The sequence below is a fragment of the Nanorana parkeri genome, unplaced genomic scaffold, assembly GCF_000935625.1.
Source record: "Nanorana parkeri isolate BGI_ZX_2015 unplaced genomic scaffold, ASM93562v1 scaffold1306, whole genome shotgun sequence".
Lineage (NCBI taxonomy): Eukaryota > Metazoa > Chordata > Amphibia > Anura > Dicroglossidae > Nanorana > Nanorana parkeri.
In genome coordinates, this window is record NW_017307574.1 from 291,548 (window position 1) to 304,546 (window position 12,999).

The following is a 12,999-nucleotide window of genomic DNA, read 5'->3' on the forward strand; positions in this document are numbered from 1 at the left end:
AATCATTTTAGGGCCATCAATCACTGATAACACTAAACTGATGAGCGGTAAAAGCTTTTAAAGCATTGCCTATGGCCAATTTTGGGTATTACCGTTTGAGGTTTCGCGCGCGCGCAATTTTAAGGCTTGACGTGTTTGGTGTCTTTTTACCCGACATGATTCCCCCCTTTTATATTTTACCAAAAAATTGGGTAATAAATGTTTTATCATTTAATATAGGGGAAACGGTTTTCTTTTTAAATTTCGGTAATTTTTCCTTAATATAGTAAAAAAATAAAACCCCCAGTGGTGATTAAATACCACCAAAAGAAAGCTCTATCTGTCCCCAAAAAAGGGTATAAAATTCATTTCAGTACAGCGTTGCATGACGGAATAAATGTCAAAGTATCGCAGCGCTGAATACTGAAAAATGGCCTGGATGGGAAGGGGGTTTAACACCACGGACTTCAACTGGTTAAAGGATAACTAGTCACAATCATTACTACTATCCTTTTACAAAATAGGTTTCATCGATCTGACCAAAAGGCTCAGTTAAGATCAAGGAATAATGAAAGTATGTGTCTTTGGAAACCACCACCTGAGTAATCCCCATCTCTCATAAAACAGCCAAACATACGCACAGACACGCACACGTACCCCTACTGTAGGGCATACAGAGGTAATTATCCAAACAACTTAAAAAGGCGAGCTATGAGGGGAGTGAAAATCACTCACCCTCATAGTTCTAGCCGACCTGTGACAATGAAACTGTCACACGTCGGCTCAATGGATCAGGAAGTGAGCGAACACATACCGGCGCTCGCTCACTTCGATCATCTCCCTGCAGGCAGCGGTGACTGTCCCGCTGGGATTCCCCCCTACCCGCTCCGATCCTCCAGCAATGACTGGAGGAACGAACGGGGGAGGGCACAGCTGGCTCTGCCTCTAGATAGGCAGAACCAGCTGTCATTCACACAGCTGGGTGGATCTCAAAAGCATTGTCGTGATCCGTCCCAGCTGCGGCGGTCTCAGTATATTGCGAGCTGTAGCTTGGGATAAACTGAGCTTTGGTTTCACAGGAGGAGGTTCGTATATGTCCTCCTGTGACCCTTAAAGAGAACTATGGGGAAAAACACTCTAAGTCTCAAACAGGATTACTCTAAGGGTTACATAAAGAGCTGCACAAATACGCACTACTTACAGCATATGCTCCCTTATAAAATTTTGGCTTACCTTTTGCCCTTCTAGAATCTTTCGATCTACTTCAGCTGTGAATGTCCTTGCAGATGAAGGTGGCTCATGATTCATCTTAAGTCTTTCAATTTCTAAATTAGACCGATATTACATTATAAAAATACTTCCATTACAATGACATTATAAAAATACTTAACTATCCAATATATTACAATTCATTATAATGTTTTTAAGAAAGCATAAAAAAAAAAAAAAAAAAATACATAAAATTCTGCCTCCTGGGAGCTTGGCTGCAACCATTAGGAGTGGGCCAAAAAATATAAAATTCTACCTCCTGGGAGCTTGGCTGCAACCATTAGGAGTGGGCCTTAAAACACTTAGTTAGGATTAATAACTGATATTACAAATCCCACAAATGATCACACCTTACTGGAACACTCACCTTCATTCTTGGACTTTAACTGTGCATTAAGATCTGCGATTTCCAAGTTAAGTTTATTTAATTCAGACATATCAGATGTTGCCAGCCGCTTGGATCTGCGCAGAGGAACACTGTCTTTTTTGTTTTTTGTAGTGTTTAATGCATCAGGAACATCTTTGGCTTCCTCCAGGGCAGCTTGTAGCTCCTCAATTCGCTCATCTCGTTCCTGGATTCAAACACAAAAAAAGTTGGTATAAAATGAAGATGTGATCTGTTCCAATTGAACACGAAGGATTTTTTTAATGACTTGCCTATGGGATTAAAATCCCCATATACTGTACACACACACAAAACATTTAAAATACTTTAAAACATTATCAAGCCACCATGCACAAGAATTAACATACGTGACACCAAATACTAAAAAGAAGCATGGTATTGTGTGACATGCAAAGATCTTGTAGCAAAACGCACACAAAAAAAAGAAAAAGGGGGGGGGGAAGAAAGAGAGAGGATCATGTCTACTATAGTATTGCGAATGTACCTCCAACTCCCGCTTGTAATAGTTTGTGAGCGAGTCTTTCAGGTTCTCTAGCCTTCCCTCATACAGCTCTTCCAACAGCTCTCGCTCATCTTCCATTGTCTCGCTTCAAATAAAGACAACAACTACTTAACACAGTTTCTGTACAATAACGGTTAAGTGTTAAAAGAGAACCATGGGGTAACCTTTTTTTCCTCATAGTTCTCTTTAGGGTCACAAGAGGACATATACGAACGTCCTCCCGTAATCCAAAACTCAGTATATAGCAAACTATATACTGAGAGTGCCACAGCCAGGACAGATCCAGACAGTCGAGATCCACCCAGCTGGCTGATTGACAGCGGGCTCTGCCTGTCCGTTCCTCCAGTCAGCGCTGGAGGATCGGAGAGGGGGGAATCCCTGCGTGGAGCGTGAGTAGATCACTCACCTCATAGTTCTCCTTGAAATCAATATATAGACTTACCTGAATTGAGATTTTTGTTGCTGCATCATTTCCATCATCTCACTACAGACTTCATTCCTAATCTTCATCTCAATGGCCATTTTCTCCTGACGTTCTTTAATCATGAGCTGCCTTAAATGCTCAATGACTTGTAGCAGCTCCTAACAGAGACAGAATCGAGAGAGTCAGTGTTTAAACATTGTTGTTTCCCCTCATTTAAGCAATAGCTTCATTAGAATGTTCTAAGAAATGCCAGTCTTGCCAACAAACCTCTCTATTAAACATTGTGATATCGGTTTCAGTATCACTTTCTTCATCGGAAGCTTCTGCAGCATCTTCATCATCTGTGTAGCTACGATTGGCTAGAACACTGCTCTCTTTGATAAGAGACTGAATAGTGCGCAAGTTAATTTTTACAGGAGGTGCTTGGACCAGCTGGGGGGGAAAAAAAAATTGGATCAGAAGAATTTTCACCAAATAGGTCACGCTGGCGGTAAACCCACCACACCCCACTACCTGGCTAGCAATTGCAGAGAACTTCATAGCATGTAGTGTCTCATCATAGGTGGAAGCACACTGATTGATGTTCACAATCATACATGATTTTCCTCGGCCAGTGAAGTAGGCTTGAAAGACTCGAGTCAACTTGCTGTCCCTGAATGGAACCACATTCTGCCGCAGCCTTAAATGAGATCAAGTTTGTAAGAAATAACAATGTTTTTACAAGTTTAACTTACTGTCTAAACCCTTGGTTCTCAACTGGTGGGTCGTGACCCAAAAGTGATCACAAGTGCAGAAACAACATTGTTAATGTGTATAGAAGTCACTTACTTGTTTTGTTGATTCTGTCTTAGGGCACTGATGCAGCGGCCCAAAGTGTGAAGAGATGTATTGATATTTGTAGCCTCCTTTAGTCTATCTCCACTACTCTGATCTTTGCATCGCTCAGATCCAGCCAAATCACAGAAAGTCAGCCTGCAGGAGAACAAATTCTCAAATTGAGAAAATCAGAGGGCTATAGTAATCAAAAGGAAGATAGTTTTCCTGAAGTTTCATTCATGTCTTCTTACATGGGGTAAACCGATAAGTTAACTGTGACTTAAAATAGCTTGATATTTATTAAAAGGAGGAGAACTATGGGGTCAGTGCTTTTCCCCATAGTTCTCCTAAGGGTAACGGGAGGACACAAACTAGCGTCACCCAAAGCTCAGTATACCGCGAGCTACAGCTCGCGGTATACTCAGACGCTACAGCCGGGACGGATCCCGACATTACTGTTGAGATCCACCCAGCTGCGTGATTGACAGAGCCAGCTGAACCCGCCCCCTCCCCTGTCCGTTCTGCCAGTCAGCGCTGGAGGATCGGACAGGGGAGTGGGGGGGGGAATGCCTGCAGGGAGCCGTGACAGTCACTGCTTTCTGCGGGGACAGGATCGAGAAGTGAGCGAGCGACGGTATGTGTTCGCTCACTTCCCGATCTATGACAGTTTCATTGTCACAGGTCGGCTAGAACTATGAGGCTGAGTGATTTTCAATCACCTCATAGTTCTCCTTTAACAGTTTTAATGTATACCCTTCAACCCATTCCCTGCCAACGACGCAAGGCATATGGCGGAACAACCGCTTCCAGCTGGCCACTTCAGCGTGCCTTACATCGCTGGGTTTTACCCTTCTGCTACAAGCTCAGTCTCTTCAGCGACCATGAACTTATAACAGAAGGGACCCCTGACTGTCCCCTGTAAAATGACTAGTTGATGATAGCTATTCATTAAACATACGCTAAAGCGAGCTTATAGCAGAACATTAAAAGCCACCGACGTATGGCATACTGATGTGGCAGGCCAAAATCAGTTGTGTTCCACCGTATGCCATAAGTCGGTGGCAGGAAAAGGATAGATAGATCCCAAGAAATGGGTGCACCTACATGCGAAAACAACGATTATGCCACACATGCTACATATCGCCGTGAATGTGGGAGTGTGAGCATCTGATGACACTGAACCGATGAGCGGTAAAAGCTTTTAAAGTGTCGCTTATGACCAATTTTAAGCATGGTAGCATTTTGCGATTTCATGGGCGCATGCAATTTTAAACCTTGACATGTTTGCTCTTTTACCCAACGTGACCCCATCTTTTATATTTAGCCAAAAAATTGGGTACTGATAAAATGTTTTATAACATAACGTAGGGAAAACAGTTTTCCCCCCAAAATGTTTGGAACTTTTTTCGTTATATAATAGAAAATAAAAACCCCAGTGGTGATTAAATACCACCAAAAGAAAGCTCTATCTGTCCCCAAATGGCCAGGAAGGGGGTTTAACACCCCAGTCAGCAAGTGGTTAAAAAAAATTAAATAATTTTAAATATAGAAATAAAACAACCATAACAATTAACTTTCAGGAGACCAACTTACGGACTTGCGCGTATACTTACTCACTGATCTTTGGGGTCATATCATACTTTCCCTGTAAATGAAGGATCCGGATAGAAAAGATACTATGACTGAAAAACAAAAGAAAAGCTGTAAGCTAAAAAAAGAAAAATGTCTATGCTTTCTTAAAAAGAATACTTATAACAAACCCTAACCGTTCTCTTGCTACTTTTTGGGTGCCTAGCTATTTGGCCATTTCCATGGCTCTGTAAAAGGCAATAGACATGTGGGAGGGGGGAAAAGAGAAAAAAAAAAAAAAACACCACAGGATTTTACAGAACAATTAGCTTCAGCTCAAGAGATGGTTTATTTTCTTAGTTAATAAATTAGCGGAATATTTATAGAGGTAATTGTGACCTTTAAACATTCACTGGGGGGGTGACTCATTTCAACCAACTCTCGTGTAATATTTACCGGCAGTGAATTTCAGATTCACAGTTATGTCCCATTGTGTACTCAGGTGGGATGTTTGCACAGATCCATTGTTTACATTAGTTGGGAGGTGCAAGTAAATGCCGATTTAAAAAAAGTGAACAGTGCTGCACTATGTTAATATATAAAAGGATACTGCAGACTGTAATGTATATAGCATCTGTTAATTTAATGCCCAACTCTGAGCACAATAAGCTACTTGCCTTGATTTACATAGCAAATCTTGATTTCATGCAGATGGAAGTATAATTCCATACTTCAGTACATGCTTAGATGTATGTGCTGCAGGTCTCAGTGCTATGGCCACATCTCTGACTACCCCTCCTTCTGGCTATTCACAAAACACAAACACTTTGTTTTGTAAATGACCTGGAGGAGAAGGAGGCAGAGATGCGACTGTAGTGATTATGTCTATTGAGAGTACAGCAGGAGCTGTACTTGCACCCGAAGAAGATTTGGGGGCGTGAAGAACAAAGTATACATCAAGGTAAATGGCTTTTGAGGGATCGGAGTGCGCAATTCATAACAGGAAGCTTACAGTGTGCGGAATTGAGCTTTGTCGTGGGCGTTGTCATACGGTAATGGGTATATACATTTCCACCCAGACTACTGTCTAGCATTAAGCCTGGGAGACAGCGTAAGCATCAGACAAGGCTTCCTTTGTCTGGAACTATATTGAAACATGGGACAGTGTGCGACCACATTTTCATTTAAAGGGCCATATTAGTTCTACAAATGACAGTACAGTAATCATACAATGGGGACCAGTTAAAAAAAAGGGGGGGCCCATTTCATCCAGGTGCACCGTTTAATGACATTGCTACAAGGCCAAATGCAAACACACTTGATGAATTAACATATTTTTTTCTGTGACAAGATCACTAGATGATAATTCTTTTTTACTATCAATATTTCTAACATTTGGCTGATTTTTCATCTCACCTTCTGCTAGAATTTTGATTTAGATGTGTGCTGGCAAAGCTCTGATTTTTTCTTCCAACTTTCAGCACTTTCCAAGCTTCATCAGCACTGTGTACATTTATCCAATTGAGGTCTGTGATAAACATGAATTTGTAAAAAAGGTAAATAAACAAAAACAAAAAAAAACCCATAAGTTGAAAAACATTGTAATATTTGCATGACATTCTATTGACAGAGGACTCCCCGCTTTAGAGTTCCATGATTTAGTAAAACATATTCCCACTAGTGGTCATGTATCTATCAGGCAGTGAAGTCAATCCCCCTACAGAACTATTTTACAGACTTCAGAGAGGGAGGAGACAGTAAAGCACAATTACTGTGTAGTACTACTAAGCACAAAGTGCAACCTGCATATGTAATAAGCAAATTACTGTATATTGACAGTCACGCCCAGAAAGCCAATTTAAAAGTAAACTTGTTAGAGACATATGAAGGGCTGCCATTCTTAACTTCCTGAAAAGGTAAACTACCCATCTATAATGCTGACTACCTGGATTCAATATGGTGAGCTGCTGACTCAGCAGTATGAAGTCCGTTTGTTGTATCTGAACACCTGTTTTTCCTTTCACCTTCTTAACCTACTGGGGATGATGTCAAGCACAATACGACGAGATACAAGGGAATGTCCTTGTAGTCCAACTCTAGAGATGACACTGTCAGACCAAATGATGTATGTCAAATCTCCTGAGATGACACTACAGGACAGTGCAGGAATATGATCTTGCGAAATCTAGCCTACTTCACATTCTTTGGGATCTTGCCAGGAGTGCGACGTCACCCGTGCACCTCAATGCCATAGACAGAAGCTAGAGGAAAGTCAAGTACTTTTAATAATCCCCCCCCATTTATTGCTGCTTTTTAGAAAGGGAGGGAAGGAAAAACAAAAAAAGGGGGACCTTGCATTTAATACCTGCCTGAATGAGCTAGAACACTGAATAGCCTTACCCTTCACATAAGGGCTTCCATTCCTGTCTTCACACAGCCTCAGTGTTGTTCTTTTACGGTTCGGGCCAGAGGGCATAGGCTCCAATAAGTCATATACAAACTCATTATAAATTTCAAAGTAAGATACCCAAATGGACAGCTGAATATCAGAAGGCTCCTGAAGTGAAATTATATCTTGCTCACCCCATCGTGAGCACATCTCTGGAATGTAAGAAAACACCAGTCACTCAAAAAATATGAATCCTACATGTGCATGCTTTATTAGCTCTAAACTCTAGGTTACCTTCCAACTGAATGCTGGTCTGATTGGTATGACTTGTTGAGGAGAGTCCTCCAATTCCACTATCAAAGCTTATGCTTGTGCCGCCTCGAAACTGGGACTCATTGCCACCACTCCTTTTCATGGGTGTCATAATTTCTTCCTACAGCCAACCAAAATAAACTTCAGTGAATTTTAACAAAATGATTTCTATTTTGTATTTAGAAAAATTAGCCAAATATAAAGTGCATAGACCGGTATACTCATTATAGCTGAATTCCATCCAGGCAGACAAAAATAATAAAGCTCTGTATTCAATAATATATCAACTTTTTATGCAAGCAGTGCAAGTATCTGAATTTGGCTTGGTATCAGCAGCTTGCAACCTCCTGTCCAGCTCAACTAAAAGAGGGAGAAGCAGCACAAGGAACCAATAAGTTATGCTGCAGTGCAAGGAGCATGCTGATAGAGGAAAAAGGGACAGAAAAAACCTTATCAGCCTATTTTTTCTCCTGTCCATTCACAGGTTGGGGGCTGGAGAGGAGACCTGTAAGAGTTACTAAACTGAGCAGAGGTTAATCAGAAGTGGATGGATAAAGGGATACAGTACTTTGGCAGGCTCCCATACATGCATTTTATCTGTGTATTTACCCGTTTGCCTAGAGTTAAGCTTTAAAGCATATTCTTAGTACATGTACACTTACCTCACGAAAATTACAAATTAAGGAGATCTTCTTCAATTCCTCCTGGCGCACTTGCTTGCTGTCCAGCCAAATAACTTCATTGGAGAGAGGTTTAAGGTCAGAGCTTTTGTATAGGCGGTCCTGAGCACTGTTGAAGATGAGGGCAATGGAGCGAGGCAGAATGCCACCATCTTTATTTGTTCCTGAGCAGGAAATAGAAATGGCCATCAAAACATGCATATTAAGAACATTCCCAAAACTCCATACATTTTTAAATCTACCTTGAATTGTATAAGTCTTGCCGGAGTTGGTGACTCCATATGTATAAACCAGCCAGTTTTGTCCATTTAGTGCATCCTTCACTACTAGCCTCATAGTCCCATCAAAGAATTGTTTCTGATCAATCTCTGGCCCATAAATCTATTAAAAAAGAGGAAAACATGTTATTGTACGATACAGGTAAAGGTGTGGCAGGCTTCATTTGGAGAGTTGTATCAATTGTCACCTAATTATTAGATTAAGAAAAACTAAAAACTACCTTCAATATATTTTTGGGATTATTATTTTTTTTTAAACCTCTTGCCATCTGCCCGTTGTGAAAAAACGGACAGGACGGCAGACTCACACGGGCTGGTTGTCGTAATTAGACGACTTTTTTTTTTCTGCGCGCGCAGAAAAAAAAGTGCCAGATGACATTAGGTGTCTCGGAGACCCCTAATGTCTCCATAAAGAGGACCTGTCAGTGTGCCTTTGCTATTATATAGAGGGATAGTTATCCTCCTATGTGATAACAATAAGTGTAAAAAAAAAAAACCAACATTTTTAAGTCCCACATAACGTAAATACGTGTTTGATGTGCCAGAGTGCGAAAATGACAATTGCACTACACGTTACATATCGTCGCAAACGTCGGAGTGAGAGCCATCATTTTAGGGCCATTAATCACTGATAACACTAAACTGATGAGCGGTAAAAGCTTTTAAAGCGTCGCCTATGGCCAATTTTGGGTATTGTAGCTTTTTGAGGTTTCGCATGCGTGCAAAATTTTAAGGCTTGACATTAGGGATGCACCGATATATCGGCCGAAAATTGCACTTTTGGCATAATGCCGAAAGAGCCATGTTTCGGCCGATACAACGGCACATCCCTGTTTTTCTTTTCTCCCCGATGTGCGCTGTTCCAGCGGGGAGAAAAGAAAGTGACAGCCGGCCGAGCGCTGCAGGACGAGAGCGCTGTGAACGACCGGCATCTCTCCTCCCACACCGCTCAGCCGCCTATCACAGTCCGGCAGAGCGGTGTGTGGGCGGAGACAGCGCTGTCACTGGATGCTGGGCTTTCCTCTCTACACCGCTCGATCAGCCTCCTGTGACAGCGTGTCAGAGAGAAAAGCAATGTACACATACTCAGTGATTGCTGAGTGTGTGTACATAATTGAGGATATGTTATGTTAACTATATCCTCAATTATGAATGAATGGGAGTGATCTACATCACCCCCATTCATTCATAATTGTAGTTATAGTAAACAAACCATGTTCTCATGTTATCAATGAACAGGAACACTAAGAGGATTCCTGTTCATTGATAACAGGGACACAGGAAAAGAGATTGAGGACTGTGTTCTCAATCTTTGTCTATTTTAAAAAGCCCCTAAAAATTAAAGTAAAAAATAAAAATATTTAATAAAAAATGAATATAAAAAGTTTATAAAAAAGAAAATATTGAAAAAAAAATTGAAAAAATAAAAAACATTTTCGGTATCGGCCTGACTTTTTTTTATTTCGGTTTCGTTTCGGTTTTAAAATTTCCATTTCGGTGCACCTCTACTTGACATGTTTGGTGTCTATTTACCCGACGTGACCCCATCTCTTATATTTTGCCAAAAAATTGGGTAATAAATGTTTTATCATTTAATATAGGGGGACGCATTTTTTTTTCCCTTATTAAAAAAATAAAACCCCCAGTAGTGATTAAATACCACCAAAAGAAAGCTCTATCTTTCCCTAAAATGGTATAAAATTCATTTCAGTACAGTGTTGCATGACTGAATACATGTCAGTGAAAGTACCGCAGCGCTGAATACTGAAAAATGGCCTGGCCAGGAAGGGGGTTTTAACACCGCGGACTTCAAGTGGTTAATACACATCGACATAAGCAGTTGCGAGTACTTTACATCTAGGGGACAGCAAATTACCTGAGAGAAGCTGAATTTGTGAGCACTCTGTCCCATTCCACGTTCAGTGTTCTTCATTGCAAAAGAATCTTTTGGTGCTCTCAACATGAGAGTCTCCTGATTTTCTACTACCACACATCCCTGAAAAGGGCACATATGATGTCAAGACACATATGACGGAAAACACACACAACAAAAACAAACTGACTAGCTTCAGCTTACCTGGTCCTCTTTCTTATCCAATTCTCCATCTACAAAAGGTCTGATCCTAACATACACCATTACTTTGTCAGTTCCTTCAAGTATTGTCTATAAAAAGGAATATTAAGATTTAACATTTAAAAAACAGGTCACCACTAAACTGCAAGCAGAACAAGAGAGTCAGCGGTAAGATTTCCTATTTTGACAGAAGCAGTTAACGTCAAGCTAAACATTACACCAGGTATGCTTAAAGAGGAAGAAGATTCACTGAGGGGAATTTATCAAAGTGGAGCAGATGTGCATGGCAACCAATCAGCTTCTCTCTTACATTTTCAAATCTTAACTGAACAAACTGGAGAGAAGCTGATTCGTTGCCCTGGGCAACTGCTCCACATTTTATCAGTTCCCATTTTGATAGATTCCCCTCACTATGTTTAGAAAAAAAAACCTGGAAATGTTATTTGTGCCCAAGCAGTACCTTGAAAAATAACTCGTGAAGAATTCATCTGGTAAATAGCAGTGCACTTCCTGGTATGACAGTGTGCCAAGGCACTACTAGGCATACAACCTCAGTTGTATATCTGCAGTGTGAGATCTAAGGCACTGCTGCCTCGTACTAGTCTAAGGAGATCTGGTTGTGTTGCGCACTGTTCTCCTTACGGGAGGCTCTGAAATGAGGAAGAAAAGGCCCTGCCTCTACCAAGACACAGAAGGGAACAGGAGCAAACAGAATCCAGAGCAGCTGCCCATAGTAACCAATAAGCTTCTCTCTCATTTTTAAAGCTTATTGGTATAGGCAAATGCTCCAGATTCTGCCTGCTTCAGTTTTGATAAATCATAGTAAGTACTTAGGGAAAGATCAGTGCCAGGTAGAACCAGGAAATGCAGAAAACTGGTCCTTTTCCCTCTTTTCTTGAGTACTGCTTCCAGAGTTCAGTTCCTCTTTAAAAGATAACAGGAAATCATGCCATGTCTAAACTGAGAACCAGATTACACAACTCATCAGTTTAAAAAGGAGTGGGGACCACAACATTGGAGTATTGCATTGATGCTATGAGAAACAGCACTTTGTTTTGTAACTTTTCTGTCACAACAATTTCTAGTTGCAATTCAATAGCATTTGTTCACTAGAGAAATGTAGGTGTAGGATTGCTAAAATATGCTTTAGGAGATGATCCCCAAAGTTCAGATGGTTATACCACAGTGCTCAATACCACTGTAAGGAAATGGGAAAAAGCTCTGCACCAGCTTTTATTTCCCAAACTAGATATAGTCATTATATTCGTATGATATCATACATGCAAGTACCCACACACAAATAAAAAAAAAAGGAGGCATGCAACCAAGCTGTAGTTATGAGAACAATATTTACACTTACCTGAGAAGGGTGTCCTAGCCCTGGTGATATGACAGAGAAATCATTGAGAAGATCTTTGCGAATGCCTGAGGCACAGTCAGCAGCTGTAGATTCAAAAACTGGAGACTCGTCATCGGATAGCACCCCAAGGCCAGGTGAAATTACATTCATTGCCATGTTGAGGGAAGTTGACTTTTTCCTGGGAAAATAAATGCATGGTCATTAAGCATGTATTTGAAAAAGTATAGAGCCCTGCTGCCCAACATTAGGCCTGTTTGCATTCTGTGCACAACCTGCCATGTCCTGGGTCTGCCAGCTGTGGGCAGTTTGAAGAATGGCAGCAGTATACCACATGCAACGCTCTGGGTTCCACACCTGGAAATGAAAGAACACTTGTAGTTCTGTCAGGTGGAGCGATCCCTTCCCAACAGTACACAAGAGAAAAGTGTTCAAAAGCTCTGCTAACTAGTATAAGGCAAATTGTCCACCTACAAACCTCTAATCCATCCTGATAGGCTTTGCTTCCCCTTACCTTGTGAAATCAGATATACCTCACTCAAGTTTCCCTTCTAGTTCCCACACTGCTGCATTTTCCAGGTGGGGGGGGGACCTCAAAACCAGCAGGGTGATGGTGCCCGAGACCACCAGTCTTTTTAACAGACGTTGGCCCTCTTCTGGATTCCGAGAGGACCCTGACCAATGGACATCCAATAGGAAGCGTGCATGTCATGCGGGTGCTGATGTGGACACTCAAAGGACCCAGACAGAAGGTAAACAGAAGAGAATATTCTCCTCTCTCTCTACTGTGGAGTCACGTGACCCTGATTTATTGCACGCAAAAATAGGACTTCAGTCTGTTCACTTTTCTAGGGGTTGAGAGGGAATGCCACAGAGTCACAGGCTGGCAGAGGTCTCTCCTTCCCACTGGGCGCCGGCTGCAGCGATCTGTGCCCACCCTGATC

The 12,999-nt window shown here is 41.4% G+C and overlaps 1 protein-coding gene across 3 annotated transcripts in view; it reads right to left on the reverse strand.

Annotated features, from left to right (window-relative positions):
• The window catches only part of KIF20A (kinesin family member 20A), an 18,981-nt gene extending 6,752 nt beyond the window's left edge, over positions 1-12,229 (reverse strand). For 2 of the 3 annotated variants that reach the window (XM_018569224.1, XM_018569223.1), the window contains exons 1-16: positions 12,059-12,229; positions 10,702-10,788; positions 10,501-10,620; positions 8,589-8,727; positions 8,329-8,510; positions 7,649-7,787; positions 7,366-7,566; positions 6,382-6,493; positions 5,010-5,078; positions 3,409-3,552; positions 3,094-3,259; positions 2,848-3,012; positions 2,599-2,738; positions 2,139-2,241; positions 1,616-1,820; positions 1,213-1,304 (exon numbers count right to left, since the gene is read on the reverse strand). In XM_018569224.1, the coding sequence (XP_018424726.1) occupies positions 1,213-1,304; positions 1,616-1,820; positions 2,139-2,241; positions 2,599-2,738; positions 2,848-3,012; positions 3,094-3,259; positions 3,409-3,552; positions 5,010-5,078; positions 6,382-6,493; positions 7,366-7,566; positions 7,649-7,787; positions 8,329-8,510; positions 8,589-8,727; positions 10,501-10,620; positions 10,702-10,788; positions 12,059-12,214 (2,220 nt within the window). In that variant the 5' untranslated portion in view covers positions 12,215-12,229. Of the gene's footprint in view, positions 1-1,212; positions 1,305-1,615; positions 1,821-2,138; positions 2,242-2,598; positions 2,739-2,847; positions 3,013-3,093; positions 3,260-3,408; positions 3,553-5,009; positions 5,079-6,381; positions 6,494-7,365; positions 7,567-7,648; positions 7,788-8,328; positions 8,511-8,588; positions 8,728-10,500; positions 10,621-10,701; positions 10,789-12,052 lie in introns of all 3 variants that reach the window. The other variant, XM_018569225.1, reaches the window with a different exon arrangement.
• Between the last annotated feature and the right edge of the window lie 770 nt (positions 12,230-12,999).